The sequence below is a fragment of the Mytilus edulis genome, chromosome 4, assembly GCF_963676685.1.
Source record: "Mytilus edulis chromosome 4, xbMytEdul2.2, whole genome shotgun sequence".
NCBI classification, from domain to species: domain Eukaryota; kingdom Metazoa; phylum Mollusca; class Bivalvia; order Mytilida; family Mytilidae; genus Mytilus; species Mytilus edulis.
Genome location: NC_092347.1, coordinates 59854918 through 59875650, shown reverse-complemented (window position 1 = coordinate 59875650; position 20733 = coordinate 59854918). Strand labels below are relative to the sequence as shown.

Genomic DNA, 20733 nt, shown 5'->3' with positions numbered 1-20733 from the left:
CCAGCGGCACATATGTATACCTTTATATAGGAAGAGACCCCCCGTGATAAAGCCCCAGTCTCACTAGACGACTATCGCACCACGCTCACCGCGATCTAAAATAAATTAACGGATCGTGGTGAGGTCGCGGCCGGGTATGAGCGGCATGAAAATGTAAATTTTCGTTGCTTTCAAGATGCAACTATACGTCCTCATACAGTTACGTTTCTACTGTCACGGAATAGAAGTTCCTTCATAATATAAGTTCCAAATGGAAACATCATTCTGGAATATTATTTCCACTGGAATAAATATTACAGTAAATGTTCCTAACGGAATGGTACAGAATATGTGTTCCAACAGGAATTGATATTATGACATTGTTTATAACAGGAACTTCTGTTAGGTGGAACAAATATACGTTGACACTACAACGATCCCGCTACGATTATACCACGTTGTCACCGCGCTTATTTTGCGACCTCATTACGCTTATCAAGATCTTTCTAGAGTGGGGCGCTCGCGGGTGGGTGGGGGGGGGGGGGGGGGTAACTTCGATATTTTTTTAGTAGGGGTGTGCCATTTTTGCCTCAAAAAACGTACCCATTTTGATATAACATTCACTGAAATTCAGTACCTATAGTTATATAAATATTTAAGACAGAATGACCTATACTTGACCCATGCTTGTATAAGCACTAACTCATCATCACTAATAATTCACAAATATACCAGCTACACATAAGTTTTTATATGAATTGACATCGTTTGGTGCACATATATTTTATCGTTATATATTCTCAATAGCATATTTATATATGATATGTAGATCATACCCAAAATCAATATACAGTTATCAAACGTAAATGCATTTTAATATAGGGTGTCATTAAAAAGTAGGGTCATTTTTATATAAAATCTCGCAAAATTATGACCCATATTTTTGGCACATCCCCGTATACCCAAAAATAGGAAGTTACCCCCCCCCCCCCCCCCCTCCCCGTGCGGGCGCTCATTTCGCCGTGGACACAATTGCGCCGTTTTATGATTTTGAGGTGTAAAAACTTCAAAGGATGGTTGAAGTTGAAGAAATATGCCGGTAAATTATATTTTTATAACAAAAATTATTATTTTTGAAAATGAGACCAAAAGGACAGAAAAACAGACAAAACTTTTCAGCCAATTTCCTGAATGAAAAATACGATTTCAAAGAAGTGTTTCTTTAGTAATTCTTTGACTGATTGCCCTAAATTTCAGTGTTTTACACCTTTCAAATGTCTGCTATTCATCTATAATGAAATGTATTTGATAAATATTCTTTAAAGCTGCAGTTATTTGGTTTTAAATAGATGTGTAACAACGGCGAATATGTGTCCCCCGTTGACAAAACATCAGGAAATTTCAAACACCCTTTAATCCAACATTTCAAATGATTTTTCTTAAAACAAACACGTTTTAAAATATGAATATTTTGCATTTGAAGTTATCTTCATATAGAAATATCTGTATACTTCAAAAACATAAAGACCTGAACATAAACTGAAAAAAAACATACGGAAAGATATGGCGAAAATGAGCACCCCATTCTACGCTCATCACGTTAATTCTTACTACGCCTATACAATGAGTTATCCGATTGCAAAACGATCTTACCACGCTTCTACTGCAATTATAGCACGTTACGTTCATACCGCGATTTTACTACGTTCTTAGCAATAACGTCAACATCGTGTTCCATATAAATACAGTTCCATTCCTTCTATTTCTGATTAATACGTAGATTTTTCGGAAACAATACAGTTATGCCACCAAAATCTACTAGAACACGGTGGGCGTGGTGGTAGAGGTTGATGTAGAGGCAGAGGCAGGCGCGGATCCAAGGGGGGGGGGGGGGGTTCCAGGGGTTGGAATTCCCCATTTGGGGGACGATCAATGCATTTGAATGGGGACATGTAGTTGGACCCCCCCCCCTTTTTTTGTCCTGGGTTAGGACCCCCCTTTTTTTAAATGGCTGGATCCGCCACTGAGAGGGAGCTCTGATATTAACGAATCCTGATCCAACAGAGATGTCGGTTTGACCAATTTAACAAATATACAAACTATTGCTGGTCCATCAATCATAAATGACGATATTTTAGTGAACGATAGCAGAGATGACACAGGTCTGTCAATAGATATTGGAAGATGTGGTATGAGTGCCAATGAGACAACTCTCCATTCAAGTCAGTAACAATTTATAAAAGTAAACCATTGTAGGCCAAGGTACAGCCTTCTACACGGGCCGGAGCCTTGGATCACACCGAACAGCAAGCTATACAGGGCCCCAAAAATTACTAGCGTAAAACTATTCAAACGGAAAACCAACTGTCTAATCTATATAAAAACGATAAGCATGGTTGAGCCGTTAGAGAAAATGGACAAGAAGTCCTAATTACATACAGACAAACAAAACCTGGAGAGATTTAATATATTTAATAAAGCCTAAAGCGTTGTCTGGTCTGCAGATGAACAAAATCCTGACAGAAAGGAAAGAAAAAAAAGAGCATGAGGAACGGGAAAAGAAAAGGAGAACGGAAGAAAGAGAGGAAAGGAAGCGACAAAAGGAAATGAAAAGTTCGAAGCCAAAACAGGGAAAAAAGAAACGAAAAAATAAGGCTACTAACAATGGGGAAAATAAATCTTGCTATAAATGTGAGAGTGAAATAAAAGTAATGGTGTTATCAATCAAATGTGATAACTGTGAACGTCTCTTCCACAGAGCGTGCGCTAATTTGTCGCAGTGTGGAGTTTTAGAAGGAGAATCTGACCAGATTACTTTGAGTGTGAATTCTGTTAACTGACTGATCTGACTGATTATTGTTGAATTATCTATATAGATAAATAAATTATTTAATGTTTTAATAAATCTCTTCTATAATAACTAACTAACTAACTACTCCGTGACTTCTGTTATTCAGTATAAAATCTGGTACAAAAGGATATGAGCTGAAATACAAAATGTACATGAAAACATAGAAAAACAAAACAACAATAAAACACAAAGAGACAGCAATTGTGTACAACATACAACAAATAATAGTCAAAACACTCACATTTATAATATTGTTTGTTCATAATAATAATATGAAATGTTGGCTGGTAAACGTCAATTAGAGAGTACTTCAATGCAAACAAAGATGGAATACTGTTTTACATTTTTTACACTTTCTTGCTCACTAGGTGAATTGCCGGCTGTGGATGATATATAGTATGAGAACTGTCCCTGTCTCAGTCATCACTAATAGCTTAATTTGTGTAACACTCACACTTTCAAATCAATAAAATTACAAATTATTAAACTGTCGAGAAATAATGCTTGTTTTGTTCGTCCTTAACTCATAGGTCACGCAAACTGAGGAAGATAATAACGTAACAAGTCTATTTAATTCATTTCGATTGTTAATTTCGTAATATTATCGTAAGAACAATCGTACACACAGTTTTTTGCTTCTCGACTTTTAAATTGCTACCATTTTCTTCATTTCAGGATTAGCTATGTCTTTGAACACTATTGTTATTCCAAACATTTACATCACTGGGGTCAAGTTCTACTTGCCAAAGAATCCTGTTATTGGAACTATTTTTCATGCCCAGATAGACAGAAATAATAATTATGACACAAAAGCCATTGCTGTAAAAACACTTGACTCGCACAATGTTGTGGGATATCTTACCAGACAATCTGCTCAAGCGATGTATCCACTTATTGAGGAAGGACATGGTTTTATGGGGAAATATTTTTTGACAATTACCAAAGATCCAGCATTTTATGGTGGGAAGATAGTTCAAAAATGCTCTCTGAAAATGCAGATACAAGAAAGAGATTTTGAAAATGTTAAGAACATGTTGTGTGCAGCAGATGTGAAATTTGGTACATATTGACAGTTTTCAACAATAGGCAATCTTCTCCGAAGGTCGATACTGTTTTTTTTTTAAATCTGAAAAGTGGCCGAAAATTGACGACCTTCCGATGATATTAAATATGTAGGCTATAAATAAAATAAAATGATAATCCGCATGAGCAGACTTAGTTAACCGATGCATTTATAACAAATATGAATAATTTGACTGGAATCCTATCGAAAAATTAATGGCCGGAAATAGTCGAAGTCCGGCCGAAGTTTGACGATCTATGCCGAAAACACCCTACGATGTTTGATGTGATCATGAACTTTTACATATCTTGTCCTCAGTCAGATATTTAATATTGCATTAACATTCCATAGGTTAACAACTAAATTCATCATGTTTGACTAAAAATACATTTAACGTTTTAGTGTGTAACCAGTAGATGAGAAAGTAGGTTAAGTGGCCGAATATACCCGAAAACACTCTACATATATATCATCGAAATTAAAATATCGTTGTTAATTGACATTTTACCCTACGTGTAGTTCTCCAATTACTTAGTTCCATTGACTTTGACACCAAGCAAAATAAAATAATACATCATGCAACATCGCAAAAAAAAATGTGTAATCCTCAGAAATAGATTACCCTAGCTGTATTCGACAAAACTTTTAGGAATTTTTGGTCTTCAATGCTCTTCAACTTTGTACTCTATTTGGCCTTTTAAACATTTTTTTATTCGAGCGTCACTTATGAGTCTTTTTTTAGACGAAACGCGCGTCTGGCGTAAATATAATTTTTTTATCCTGGTATCTATGATGAGTTTATTTGTTAAGTCTTAGGTTTATTTTCGCTATTTAAAATTTGTAGTTTTTCACTAGCACGAAATTTTGAATAATGATTTAAAGGAGACCTTAATTTCAACGACATGTATGGTACATTTGTATTTATATATGTCTGTCTGTTAGAATATAGCGTACAGATGTCAGTTTATATAATAAAACTTTAAACCATATACTTAAACCAACAAATGGATTCGCTCCTTCCTACATACAGGAATCAGAGCGTAATACTAGAGAGAGCTGTCTCCACGCAAGTACCATAACTCTCTGTAGTACCCCCAAGGCACAGTTCAGGGACCTTTACTGCTCCTGGTCAATATTAACGACATGCTAGAAACAGCATCTACATTAGAGACCAAATTATTCGCGGATGACTGGCTACTCTTTCGTACCATCACCAATCAAGCAGACTGAACTTCTCCAGAAAGACTTATCAGCATTGGTAGACTGGAAAAACAAATGGCATATGAGTTTCAATGCCAAAAAATGAAGATTGTTTTATACAGAATTACTTGTCAGAAGGTCTTCATTTTGCACAGGTCTATGCCAGATTTTCTTGTAGAGGGTCAAGGGCGTCTATTAAAATTAAAGTCTGGGGAAATTGAATGCAACTTTAGACCTGAATCCTTTGCTAAAGACATTAAGGGAAAACTTTTGGTCCCTGGAAATAAATTACTCGAAAAGATGAATTTAGCCCCAAAAAAATGCCGTGTAGGGAAAAATCACTAGGACTGCATAATTTAAGTTAAATAAATGATAAAACCTAAACCATCTATATACTCCAAAATAAGTTTAAATTCTATCATTATTTTTATAAATTCATTTTAAATTAAGGAATATAGCACCATAGATCATAGTACTCAAGGACAGCCTTTTTTTTTTAGCCCTCCTCCGTTTTTCCCAAATCTGTTAGTTTATGTTTTCTATTCATTTCAAGTCAGAATGGGGACGTTAAATCCGATGCCTCGTGTAAAAAGAGTGCCACACTCTTTGCACGTAAAGAACCCTTGCAACAGCTCTTTTAGGGGTCCGTAGTTGGCATGTTGCGCAAAATTTCTGTCCCTATCAAATGTACCCTCATTTTCCAGTGGCAGTCCAAATTTCCCCGACCATCATCCCGACTGGCCTCTATTATGTCAAGACCTACCTATTGTATTTATTTTTAACTTGTTCTCGTCCTGAACATGCATAAAATATTTGCCACTGGACGTTAAGCAACCAACAAACAATCAATCTATTCATTTCACGCTGGGTGTATGATAAACTTCAAATTGATAGTAAAAGGCAAATAAAAGTTAATTTTATCAGTTCTATTTTTAGTGAACCATTTAGAAAGTGTGACCACATAATTTATCTATAACAGATTACTGATCACATGCATGCTCAGATAATTGTAGAAATATATTGTAAATTCGGGCTTATGTCTTAGAATGATAAGGTAGGTCGAATTCGAGGGAATTAAAGAGGACAGAATTGTGGTGAAAAATATGGAAGATGTCCGTCGACACCCAACTCGTGATAGCGATCTTAAAATTTTTGGAGGGATGCTTTCAACTTTTCCACTTGGAAATGTTAGTTTTATAGCTTCCTTGTAAGTAGAAACTTCATTCAAGGAAATCATGATGAGAAATACAAGTTCTGAAATATCGTATCAACTTGGAGATATATACTCCATATGCAGGTTCCACTGGAATGTTGCTATATATAGAAATGTAAAGTTCACAACTGGGAAGTTGAAATCATCTCTTATGTAGTAAAGATTTGTTAGACAATAACTGTTATATAAGGCCAGGACATAACCAGATTATACAAATAACACAAGCAGTCCATTACTCAGGTCCATTGCCATAGCCCTTATACCACTCAAAACAAGTATATATGTGTAACTTATTTGCATTTCAATTAAATATTTATTCATATCTCCATATTTTTTTTAAATGCTTTCCCACACATTTACATACATCTAAATTTTCTTGTGTGAATAGACATGTAAACTTCGAAAAATTGTCTAAAATTGAAAATTATTGCAGTTTATAATGAAATTTCAGTAAAGCGCTCAGTTCTACAATAGATGTAATACCCATTTACATCTATGGTTCTATTTTCGACAAATAGTGCCAGTGCATTCAGTCACCAAGTGTATATCATGCTCAACTTTATTCAATGTACAGTATAAACATTTTCTATGAGTTCTGCATATTTATCAGTCTCTATCTTTAATGGATGAGCACTTATTCTAATCTTACAGATTAATTGTGATAATCTTATATATTTAACAGATCCAATTGTTTTTCCAAACAAAATTCAATTTCAATTTTCAAAATAGAGTTTTAAAGGAAAAATAAGCATTGAGCTTGCCTTTACTTGATCTGATTGAACTATTTTTATTTCCTTTTTTCCTTCCAGAAATGGAGAGAGTTTCTATTTAGCTCATCTTTGATAAATGTTGCAAAGGAGTAGATACTGGTTGGGAAGTTGATGTAATACATATAGATATAAGAAGATGTGGTATGAGTGCCAATGAGACAACTCTTCATCCAAGTCACAATTTGTAAAAATTGTAAAATTTGTAAAAACCATTGTAGGTAAATATAAATATATCTTTATTCTAAAATGAAACATTGCAAAAAAAAATGTGTAATCCTCAGAAATAGATTACCTTAGCTGTATTCGGCAAAACTTTTAGGAATTTTTGGTCTTCAATGCTCTTCAACTTTGTACTCTATTTGGCCTTTTAAACATTTGTTGATTCGAGCGACACTGATGAGTCTTTTTAAGACACCAACCAAGCAGACTGAACTTCTCCAGAAAGACTTATCAGCATTGGTAGACTGGGAACACAAATGGCAAAAAAATGAAGATTGTTTTATACAGAATTACTTGTCAGAAGGTCTTCATTTTGCACAGGTCTATGCCAGATTTTCTTGTAGAGACGTCTATTAAAATTAAAGTCTGGGGAAATTGAATGCAACTTTAGACCTGAATCCTTTGCTAAAGACATTCAGGGAAAACTTTTGGTCCCTGGAAATAAATTACTCGAGAAGATGAATTTAGCCCCAAAAAAATGCCGTGTAGAGAAAAATCACTAGGACTGCATAATTTAAGTCAAATACATGATATAACCTAAACCATCTACTCCAAAATAAGTTTAAATTCTATCATTATTTTTATAAATTCATTTTAAATTAAGGAATATAGCACCATAGATCATAGTACTCAAGGACAGCCTTTTTTTTTTAGCCCTCCTCCGTTTTTCCCAAATCTGTTAGTTTATGTTTTCTATTCATTTCAAGTCAGAATGGGGACGTTAAATCCGATGCCTCGTGTAAAAAGAGTGCCACACTCTTTGCACGTAAAGAACCCTTGCAACAGCTCTTTTAGGGGTCCGTAGGTGGCATGTTGCGCAAAATTTCTGTCCCTATCCAATGTACCCTCATTTTCCAGTGGCAGTCCAAATTTCCCCGACCATCATCCCGACTGGCCTCTATTATGTCAAGACCTACCTATTGTATTTATTTTTAACTTGTTCTCGTCCTGAACATGCATGAAATATTTGCCACTGGACGTTAAGCAACCAACAATCAATCAATCTATTCATTTCACGCTGTGTATGATAAACTTCAAATTGATAGTAAAAGGCAAATAAAAGTTAATTTTAGCAATTCTATTTTTAGTGAACCATTTAGAAAGTGTGACCACATAATTTATCTATAACAGATTACTGATCACATGCATGCTCAGATAATTGTAGAAATATATTGTAAATTCGGGCTTATGTCTTAGAATGATAAGGTAGGTCGAATTCGAGGGAATAAAGAGGACATAATTGTGGTGAAAAATATGGAAGATGTCCGTCGACACCCAACTCGTGATAGCGATCTTAAAATTTTTGGAGGGGTGCTTTCAACTTTTCCACTTGGAAATGTTAGTTTTATAGCTTCCTTGTAAGGAGAAACTTCATTCAAGGAAATCATGATGACAAATACAAGTTCTGAAATATCGTATCAACTTGGAGATATATACTCCATATGTAGGTCCACTGGAATGTTGCTACATGTATATATAGAAATGTAAAGTTCACAACTGGGAAGTTGAAATCATCTCTTATGTAGTAAAGTTTTGTTAGACAATAACTGTTATATAAGGCCAGGACATAACCAGATTATACAAATAACACAAGCAGTCCATTACTCAGGTCCATTACCATAGCCCTTATACCACTCAAAATAAGTATATACGTGTAACTTATTTGCATTTCAATTAAATATTTATCCATATCTCCATATTTGTTTTAAATGCTTTCCCAAACATTTACATACATCTAAATTTTCTTGTGTGAATAGACATGTAAACTTCGAAAAATTGTCTAAAATTGAAAATTATTGCAGTTTATAATGAAATTTCAGTAAAGCACTCAGTTCTACAATAGATGTAATACCCATTTACATTTTCCATGAGTTCTGCATATTTATCAGTCTCTATCTTTAATGGATGAGCACTTATTCTAATCTTACAGATTAATTGTGATAATCTAATATATTTAACAGATCCAATTGTTTTTCCAAACAAAATTCAATTTCAATTTTCAAAATAGAGTTTTAAAGGAAAAATAAGCATTGAGCTTGCCTTTACTTGATCTGATTGAACTATTTTTATTTTCTTTTTTCCTTCCAGAAATGGAGAGAGTTTCTATTTAGCTTATCTTTGATTAATGTTGCAAAGGAGTAGATACTGGTTGGGAAGTTGATGTAATACATATAGATATAAGAAGATGTGGTATGAGTGCCAATGAGACAACTCTTCATCCAAGTCACAATTTGTAAAAATTGTAAAATTTGTAAAAACCATTGTAGGTAAATATAAATATATCTTTATTCTAAAATGAAACATTGCAAAAAAAAATGTGTAATCCTCAGAAATAGATTACCTTAGCTACATGTATTCGGCAAAACTTTTAGGAATTTTTGGTCTTCAATGCTCTTCAACTTTGTACTCTATTTGGCCTTTTAAACATTTGTTGATTCGAGCGACACTGATGAGTCTTTTTTAAACGAAACGAGCGTCTGGCGTAAATATAAATTTTTTATCCTGGTATCTATGATGAGTTTATTTGTTAAGTCTTAAGTTTATTATCGCTATTTAAAACTTGTAGTTTTTCACTAGCACGAAATTTTGAATAATGATTTAAAGGAGACCTTAATTTCAGAGACATGTATGGTACATTTGTATTTATATATCTGTCTGTTAGAACATAGCGTACAGATGTCAGTTTATATAATAAAACTTTAAACCATATACTTAAACCAACAAATGGATTCGCTCCTTCCTACATACAGGAATCAGAGCGTAATACTAGAGAGAGCTGTCTCCACGCAAGTACCATTACTCTCTGTAGTACCCCCAAGGCACAGTTCAGGGACCTTTACTGCTCCTGGCCTATATTAACGACATGCTAGAAACAGCATCTACATTACAGACCAAATTATTCGCGGATGACTGGCTACTCTTTCGTACCATCACCAACCAAGCAGACTGAACTTCTCCAGAAAGACTTATCAGCATTTGTAGACTGGGAAAACAAATGGCATATGAGTTTCAATGCCAAAAAATGAAGATTGTTTTATACAGAATTACTTGTCAGAAGGTCTTCATTTTGCACAGGTCTATGCCAGATTTTCTTGTAGAGACGTCTATTAAAATTAAAGTCTGGAGAAATTGAATGCAACTTTAGACCTGAATCCTTTGCTAAAGACATTCAGGGAAAACTTTTGGTCCCTGGAAATAAATTACTCGAGAAGATGAATTTAGCCCCAAAAAAATGCCGTGTAGAGAAAAATCACTAGGACTGCATAATTTAAGTCAAATACATGATATAACCTAAACCATCTACTCCAAAATAAGTTTAAATTCTATCATTATTTTTATAAATTCATTTTAAATTAAGGAATATAGCACCATAGATCATAGTACTCAAGGACAGCCTTTTTTTTTTAGCCCTCCTCCGTTTTTCCCAAATCTGTTAGTTTATGTTTTCTATTCATTTCAAGTCAGAATGGGGACGTTAAATCCGATGCCTCGTGTAAAAAGAGTGCCACACTCTTTGCACGTAAAGAACCCTTGCAACAGCTCTTTTAGGGGTCCGTAGGTGGCATGTTGCGCAAAATTTCTGTCCCTATCCAATGTACCCTCATTTTCCAGTGGCAGTCCAAATTTCCCCGACCATCATCCCGACTGGCCTCTATTATGTCAAGACCTACCTATTGTATTTATTTTTAACTTGTTCTCGTCCTGAACATGCATGAAATATTTGCCACTGGACGTTAAGCAACCAACAATCAATCAATCTATTCATTTCACGCTGTGTATGATAAACTTCAAATTGATAGTAAAAGGCAAATAAAAGTTATTTTTTATCAATTCTATTTTTAGTGAACCATTTAGAAAGTGTGACCACATAATTTATCTATAACAGATTACTGATCACATGCATGCTCAAATAATTGTAGATATATATTGTAAATTCGGGCTTATGTCTTAGAATGATAAGTTAGGTCGAATTCGAGGGAATTAAAGAGGACAGAATTGTGGTGAAAAATATGGAAGATGTCCGTCGACACCCAACTCGTGATAGCGATCCTTAAATTTTTGGAGGGATGCTTTCAACTTTTCCACTTGGAAATGTTAGTTTTATAGCTTCCTTGTAAGTAGAAACTTCATTCAAGGAAATCATGATGACAAATACAAGTTCTGAAATATCGTATCAACTTGGAGATATAAACTCCATATGTAGGTTCCACTGGAATGTTGCTATATATAGAAATGTAAAGTTCACAACTGGGAAGTTGAAATCATCTCTTATGTAGTAAAGTTTTGTTAGACAATAACTGTTATATAAGGCCAGGACATAACCAGATTATACAAATAACACAAGCAGTCCATTACTCAGGTCCATTACCATAGCCCTTATACCACTCAAAATAAGTATATACGTGTAACTTATATGCATTTCAATTGAATATTTATCCATATCTCCATATTTTTTTAAATGCTTTCCCAAACATTTACCGGTACATACATCTAAATTTTCTTGTGTGAATAGACATGTAAACTTCGAAAAATTGTCTAAAATTGAAAATTATTGCAGTTTATAATGAAATTTCAGTAAAGCACTCAGTTCTACAATAGGTGTAATACCCATTTACATCTATGGTTCTATTTTCGACAAATAGTGCCAGTGCATTCAGTCACCAAGTGTATATCATCCTCAACTTTATTCATGTACAGTATAAACATTTTCTATGAGTTCTGCATATTTATCAGTCTCTATCTTTAATGGATGAGCACTTATTCTAATCTTACAGATTGATTGTGATAATCATTATCTAATATATTTAACAGATCCAATTGTTTTTCCAAACAAAATTCAATTTCAATTTTCAAGAAAAATAAGCATTGAGCTTGCCTTTAGTTGATCTGATTGAACTATTTTTATTTCCTTTTTTCCTTCCAGAAATGGAGAGAGTTTCTATTTAGCTTATCTTTGATAAATGTTGTAAAGGAGTAGATACTGGTTGGGAAGTTGATGTAATACACATAGATATAAGAAGATGTGGTATGAGTGCCAATGAGACAACTCTCCATCCAAGTCACAATTTGTAAAAATAAACCATTGTAGGTAAATATAAATATATCTTTATTCTAAATTATTCATATACATATAGGTATAGAGAATACAATTATGTACAATATTTACAACAAGACAGAACAAACAAAATAGTTGCTAAGACAATATATATATATATATATATGAAGTCTGTTTTAGCCAGGAGCACATACACCTGTGTTAATAATCTTTATGAACTTACATAGTTTAATCAATTCTGATTTGGTTTTTAAGACTTAATCTGCTTGTATTTGACGAAATTTGCATTTTTTAAATAGTAATATGACATATAATGTTTCATGTTTTCTTCAGAGTATTTACATTCTAATATGTAATGCAATTCATCGCCAATATCATTGTTTTTACATATATATATATTTACAGATCTAACATTGTTGGGTTGATGTTTAGACGAGTTGTATATATATATGGGTTCGAATCCCGGCGAGGGAAGAACCAAAAATTTGCGAAAGCAAATTTACAGATCTAACATTGTTGGGTTGATGTTTACTATAGACGAGTTGTATATATATATATATATATATATATATATACAACTCGTCTAATCATCAACCCAACAATGTTAGATCTGTAAATTTGCTTTCGCAAATTTTTGGTTCTTCCCTCGCCGGGATTCGAACCCATGCTACTGTGATATCGAGACACCAAATCGCCTGCACTGCAGCCGTCCCGCTAGACCACACGACCACCTGGGCTCTCAAAAAAAGAGCTTTCGGTGGCCATGTGTTACCTTTCCACGTCAGTTTTAATCTAGCGGCGTACTACAGTACATGATATATAAGGCATGAAGATGTTATTGTTACAGATCAGCTAAAATATATATATATATATATATATATATATATATATATATATATATATATATATATATATATATATATATATATATATAGAAGACGTTTGTTTCTAACTATATTATTCCATCTACTTAGTTCAGAAGGAGGTTGTGATTTGTTTCCTAAATCTACGCAAATCAATAGACAGTTTTTTCCCAACTCACGTAAAGAATGCCAGACGTGTAAAAACTGATCTTTATAAGTCCCAATTTTTTTTTTAAAGTTTGTATTATATTGCTTTTAATGAGTTTTCAAGTAAAGAATGTCAGACGTATACAAACTGATCTTTATAAGTCTGAGTTTGATGAATGAAACTAACCATTTGCAATTTATAAAAGATTGCGTTTCACACACATTGGGATACCACATTCGTTTAGAATAGTCTTTATTCTGTTTAACCATGAACAAATGGTAATAGGTCTAAAATGTTTGAGGTCCAACTTGCTACCTTTATTTTTATAAACAGGCTTAATGTAACCAATTAGCTAACTGTCAGGAATAATACCAGTGTGAAATTTAGAGTTGGAATATTTGTATTTTCTTCGTCATCTGAGGCGACGTTCAGACTTTTGAAAAAATCGAACAATTTGTTGATAGGGATGTCAGGTTGGTCCCTCTTTTCTACTGTAAGGTAGTTTCAAATACTGTTTTGATTTATTGGATCTCAATGTGTAAATTTTTTTTCTATGTGCAATAATTGCTTTATCTACAATTTTTTTGTATTTCTCCGAAAATTTCAAAATTTGGCGGTTTTGTTCTGAACTGTTGTTCTTAAATTTTCTTTTGAGGCCAAAGTACGGTCTTCATCACAGAGGCTTGACTCACACCTTAATTACTGCAAGCTGTAATTAAAGGCCCCCATAAATGACATGTGTAAAACCATTCAAACGGGAAAACCAACGGCCCAATCTATACTAAAAAACGACAAACGAGAAACACTTTTGATTATAAGTAAACATTAAATAAAAAAAACAAAAACATTACAAATGGAATCAACAGGTCAAATAAACAAGGACTGAGGTACAATTTGAGAGTACTCGCAGATACTGAAAGCTAGTTAAAAGCGAATAACAATTAATAATACAAAATTTTTGCACCACAGAGACTATAAAATCAACTAAAACACATCCCAGGGTTTTAGTATTTAACGTCATGGACAGTCAAATAAGACATGACTTGTAGTTGACCGTATTACAATGCCAAAAATAAAAGTATATGTGTATGTACCGGTACAGCTTTTTTTTAAATATACAATCTATGCTTGAGAACCATGAATTCACTTTATTAATGTAAAGTTCTAAACAATGTACATATAAATAAAATATTCTCAAAATTATCTAGTCGATGGTATAATTATAAGGATCTATAGTATTAGAATTTACAAATGAATAATCTACCCTAAGAAATGCTGAAAATAAATATTTTGCAGCACTATAAATGCTGCGTGCCTGAATAGTTGTATGCAAATATAGAAAACAATTTTTCGCGCAATTTAAATATAAGCGAGCTTCTAAAACGATGAAAATGAATAATCTGTTAGGAAATAAAACTCCCCCAAACACAGAATGTTTTCACTGGAACAAGTAAACGTTGACAGAACCTCTCGAGCAAGATGGTCTCACGGTCTCCGTTCATGAATCCTACCGATACATATACATATATATACTATATATAACGTGTTTGTTGTTTGTGTAATACGCATAGGTAGTCTCACGTTGTTATTGTATATTTATTTTTAGAACGTAACTGAAAAACCCAGAGAAGTTCCATTTATTTGAGGGAAAGTTATGTTTTGACTTGTAGATATTGAATAGTGTTATATCTTTAAGAGGTAAGTCAGTGTGTAAACACAAAATATCGCAGATTGAAAGATTTAAATCTCTGGCAGACGGTCCTTCTGAAATTTCATTCGATACTGACATTATAAAGACGTGTTCAGTAAAAATTATGTTTCCCCGAGTAGAATCTTGAAAAACTTCCTCAAAATACGCGAAGTCGTTCATGAATTGGAAAGCAGAAAAAGATATGCTGTCGTTTCATATAAAACTCATTCAAAATTGTAATGTCATATAAAATTGCTATGTCAATTAGTAAAAGTCAAACTGGGGCCTAAATTGGACTGAGACTGAGCAGAAAGAAGCCATACTCTCATATTACATGTAAGTGGCAGTTTCCGGAAAATCAGCAGACTAACCTACTAGTTAAGATTATTTAATGGATTGAAGAAAACAGACAACAAATGGATTAACAATATTATACTTGCTATTTTAAAATTAATAAAGTTGTGTTTAAAACATAATTTTATATTGATGTATGTTATTAATATAGAGGTGGGATTTCACTATTTTCGATTTCAGAAATTCAGAACGTGAGAAAACGAACATGACGAAAGAAAAGTGTGAGCATTGATTTTGACTAAATGTTCACGAGTATTTATAACGTTATACGTGCTTATTTTCTGCAAGTCAACCAACCATGATGACCTATATGACACCCCATAAAATACACAAATTTTACACGACTTTTACGCTTCATTGTTCATATGCTATTTGTTGAGTTTTTAGGACTAAATTTAATTTTGAGAAATAATTAAAATTTAAGTATCGGCATTGAATTCCCTTTAAATAATTTTCACATCCTTAGTTTATTACATAAGGTCGTATCAACACGTGCACTTGAATGAGAGAGAAGTGTTTGATACCTCAAAATTATTCTAACGTTAAACCCCTGACCCCTGTACGTCAGATTTATATAAAGATTTTTATATCCCATTAACAAAATTCTAACTTTAGTTTGTAGATTTCTAATTACGATTTTTTTTAATTAGCATTCACAATATATAAAAAAATCCTGACGACGATTCAAACAAAGTATTATCTGTTAAGTCCAGGATGTGATTCGTATTAACGCATGTTTAACCCACATTTGCGATTTTCAAAACTCATTAACGACTAAAAATATAGAATTTTGATTTAAAATGATTTTTTTTCATGGTATATATACCGACAATACAACTTCATAACTCACATTTCCGACGAGATACTGGATAGTACTACAGCGGGAGGGGAATGAATTTCTGTGGTAAGCATTTTAAAGGCCGAAAATGTCGTCTGAAACATGGAAATAAATGCCAAATTCGATCAAATACATTTGTACGCATTGGGGACACCCACTTATCGACCCATTGTCTTGGTAGTTCTGTATAAAATCCCTAGCCAGAAAAAAACTGCCGAGTCAATCGGTTTGAAAATGTACCAAATAGAAGTCGGGTATACCATGAAACAAATTATTTTACATCAAAATCTATAGATTCTATATTTTTAGTCGTTAATATGAGTTTCGAAAATCGCAAATGTAGGTTAAACATGCGTTAATACGAATCACATCCTGGACTTAACTGTAGGATAGCTTTTTATAAAGAGAATTGTAGGATGAGAATTGCTAGATAACTTGACACTAGTTATAATGCATGGGCCTCTATTGGAAATAAAATTTATCTTATCTTACTTATATCAAGTTTGTTCCGCTCTGCACAAATTATAACATAGATGGCTATTCACCAGCGTAAACAAATCTTACAAGACTCAAAATATCTACGAAAGAAAAAATTCTGTACCAAGTCAAGAATATGACAGTTGTTTTCCATTCGTTTGATGTGTTTGAGCTTTTGATTTTGCCATTTGCTTAGGGACTTCCCGCTTGGTATTTCTGTTAAATTCACTTTATACTATTAGATGTGTTGCAGAAATTTATAATAACACTTCTAGACACCTGTAGATTTATACATTTTTCAATAAAATAATCAAAATGTTCCTTCAGTTTCAGATTGAAATAAAAAAAAAAGATGCCGAGAACGTACGTGGATAATTCTATGAATAGAAGTTTGGGTAGAGTCGGGATGGCCCACGGCAGCATGCCTGTTTCTCGTTCAGGTGGTGGGGGTGGCAGTAGTTACAGTGGCGGTGGTGGTAGTTATGGTGGCGGAGGTAGTAGTTATGGTGGCGTAGGTAGTAGTTACAGTAGCGGTAGCATTTTTGGAGGAGGAAATACAAAGACATATGTAGATAACGCTTCCAATCGAAGTTTAGGTCGGGTCGGTATGCCCCATGGTAGCATGCCAGTTTCTCGTTCTAGTGGTAGTAGTTACAGTAGCGGTAGCATTTTTGGAGGAGGAAATACAAAGACATATGTAGATAACGCTTCCAATCGAAGTTTAGGTCGGGTCGGTATGCCCCATGGTAGCATGCCAGTTTCTCGTTCTAGTGGTAGTAGTTACAGTAGCGGTAGCATTTTTGGAGGAGGAAATACAAAGACATATGTAGATAACGCTTCCAATCGAAGTTTAGGTCGGGTCGGTATGCCCCATGGTAGCATGCCAGTATCTCGTTCTAGTGGGAGTAGTTATAGTTCTGGTGATACTAGTTCCAAAACATATGTAGATAACTCGTCTAACCGTAGTTTAGGTAGAGTCGGAATGCCACTTGGTAGCATGGTTGTTTCAAAGAGTGGCTCAAGTGAGAACTCGAGTCGAGCATCTAGCAGTGGGACCAAGTCATATGTCGATAACTCATACAACAGAAGCATTGGACGAGTTGGATTGGAACATGGTACTGCTGTGGTATCGGGCAAAAGTCCAATGAGTTACAGAGAAAATGTATTCAATGATAGTGGTATTGGAGCCTCGTTCTTCGAATCTCCGTCACCATCACCTGCCGCCAAAGTCTATAAAGATAATCCTCTCAATCGTAGTCTTGGACGAGTTGGTTTGCCGCATGGTTCTGCTGTACATTCAAGAAACTCGTTTGCACCAGCATCTCCAGTAACTAAGAAATACGTTGACAACGCTTTCAACAGGTCAAAAGGGAGAGTTGGAAAGCCTCTAGGATCTATGTCTATTTCTAGAAAGAGTAAGACAACGTCTGGAGCTTCGGATATATACAGAAATTATATGAGGAATCCTGTAAGTTTGTATCATTTTTTAGCCTTAGAAAAAATATGGATTTGTTGTAATTTCGTCCACTAGTTTGCAAGTATCGACTGCGATTTTTTGAATTTCGGGAAGAGATCACGATTTTTAATGTAATCAGGAGTTTTGAATTATTGTATATCATCTAGTATAATAGACAGTTCTTGACACGGAGAAATTAAAAACAATTAGTTTCTTATGTTAAAAAATCAGTTTCATAATTATGGAAATGTTTCTAGCTTTGCCCGTAACATTGCAGATGGCTTTCTAATCACCGTTTAAGTTAGTACGCTATTCATTGAGTTATTCTAAATGTATCCTTGTGTCTTTGCTTTACAAATAATGTCATATGAACGCGTCTTCTTTCATATTTTGCCAGGGCGTTGTCAGTTTTTTTTTGCAACATGCGTTTTGAGTGTCCCCTTGATATATTATCATATATTTGTATGTTTTTGTCTTTTCGTCTACTTTCGTTTTTTTAATGCGTTATTGGTTTCTTTCGAGTTATGAATTTTGAGAATTATGAGTGCTATCTAGGTTTCTTCCACCTCTTTATTTATGTTTTTTCCTCTGATTGCAAACATTGTGTGAGAGGAGTTTCACACTACTGTACTGTAAAGTAACATATTAATGATTGAATTATATTTTGAAATTAATTTTGCAGGTAAGAGAAATCGATTTCTCAAGAATGGAAATAGATGAAGAACAGCAATATGAAGCTTGTGATGTGGCCCTCAGTCTTGTACATAGAATGGAGGAGGTGATGAGATGGCAAAAGGAAACTAGTACGGCACGTGACCCTCACACTTCCGATCGGGTGCTGCAGAATTACAGAGGGACTAAAATTGATTTTAAAGACATTGAAATCATGCAGAAAATCGGCTCCGGTGGATTTGGTGACGTCCATTTTGCTAAGTGGCAAGGAACCGTCGTTGCGGCCAAAAAACTTCGTGTTCAAAGAGTTTCAAAGCGTAGGTTGAAGGAATTTACAGATGAGATATTCCTTCTCTGTGAATTGGAGCATCCCAACATAGTAAAGTTCATCGGTGCTTCAGTCGTCACTCCAAATTTGTGCATTGTGATGGAATATATGCAGATGAGTTTGTTTGATGCGCTACATATCAAAGATGACGTAGAGTTTTCAGAGGAAGAAAAAATTGAAATAATCCAGCACACTGCTCTTGGCCTAGAATACTTGCATGATGCTAATATTGCCCATTGCGATATGAAATCCCAGAATGTTTTACTTGACTTTGTTGCTGGTGAAACCCTTGTTGCTAAGATAACAGACTTTGGACTTAGTATGATGAAAAACGAAACCGAAACGTCAACTTCTGCAGGTGGAGATTACGTACGCAACATCGGAACCCCTCGATACTCATCCCCAGAGAATTTGAGAGGTGAAGTTCTTCAACTTCGGGATTTGAAGATGTCTGATATGTATTCGTATTCCTTGATTGTTTTCGAAGTTTGCTGTGAAGATGAGCCGTTTTATAAGTTAACCTACCAACAGCTGAGAAAACAAGTTGGCGAGTTGGGCCTTACCCCAGAAATACCTTCCGACGTCTCTCTGCATAGTAATGTGCTTCGTCTGCTGAATAAATGTTGGGACCGTGAGCCAAGACGGCGTCCAACCTCCAAACGCTTTGCTGAATATGCATTGCAGTTTGATTCTATTTATCAAATTGATTGAAAGAGGACACAAAAAGGACCAGATTTAAGTTGAGACATTCAAAAACTTGTTATATTAACTTTACTTATATCTACAGTGGGATTTGATAATGATAAAAAGTTACATGCAAAGAAACTGAATTTAATGTTTCAAGTAGTTAGCTGTTACATGTTAGCTGTTTGTGTTGTTCAAGAACGAAAAATTGTATTGAATGTATGTTAGCTGTTGTTTTTTTTCAAAAGTATGTGACTGAAATGAATCAAAATGTTTTTGTTAGTGCTTAAAATTATCACGAATTTTGTGTAGAACGATTTTTTCTTCTTTCGTAAATTAATAACAAACAGTTACATTCATTCGTGAGAGTCTTGGTTGTATATCGTTGCTCAGTAAAGTAAAGATCATTGAAGTTCCTGTATATAACTTTAAAAAGTCTTGCACTCATATAAAATGCAGACGATTTTTACATCCATAAATTAACTTTTATTTATACACAGGAATGAGCTATTCGGGTTTTTTATTTTGCCTGTAGAATACATCGATTTTCCATACTAAGCCAGTAAAGCCAAGAATTCCTTGATTACGTTAGTCCGTTAATCTTAATCATTGTGTATACTGTATAAGTTATGGATTGTCTGATAGGAATTATAACGGTATTAGTGCAAAGGTATATGATTTGATAATGTGCCCATACATCCATTCATTTCAGATCTAAAGCTAGTTACGCATAATTGTGACACCGTCTCTATAGTAAAAAAACCTCATTTACATGTATATATAATGATTATAATAATATACTAGTACATCATCTAGACTATATTATAACATTGAGAGTATGCAGAAATTAGAAATAAAACCAAATAACGCCA

General features: G+C 34.1%; 1 protein-coding gene across 2 annotated transcripts; it reads left to right on the top strand.

Moving 5' to 3' along the window:
• Positions 1-12246: 12246 nt before the first annotated feature.
• Positions 12247-20733, top strand: LOC139520110 (uncharacterized). Of its 2 annotated transcripts, none has more exons than XM_071312554.1 (3): positions 12247-12293; positions 17049-18189; positions 18860-20733. In XM_071312554.1, the coding sequence occupies exons 2-3, from the start codon at positions 17074-17076 to the stop codon at positions 19886-19888; spliced, it is 2145 nt and encodes a 714-aa protein (XP_071168655.1). In that variant the 5' UTR covers positions 12247-12293; positions 17049-17073; the 3' UTR covers positions 19889-20733. The 2 variants fall into 2 exon arrangements, with proteins under 2 accessions (XP_071168655.1, XP_071168654.1); XM_071312553.1 differs by lacking the exon at positions 12247-12293 and adding an exon at positions 14915-15060.

Excerpts from the sequence above, each read along its gene's own strand:
- LOC139520110 (XM_071312554.1), top strand. The coding sequence starts at position 17,074 with ATGCCGAGAACGTACGTGGATAATTCTATGAATAGAAGTTTGGGTAGA. Across the intron at positions 18,190-18,859 it reads GAAATTATATGAGGAATCCT|GTAAGAGAAATCGATTTCTC; the intron begins GTAAGTTTGTAT and ends TTAATTTTGCAG.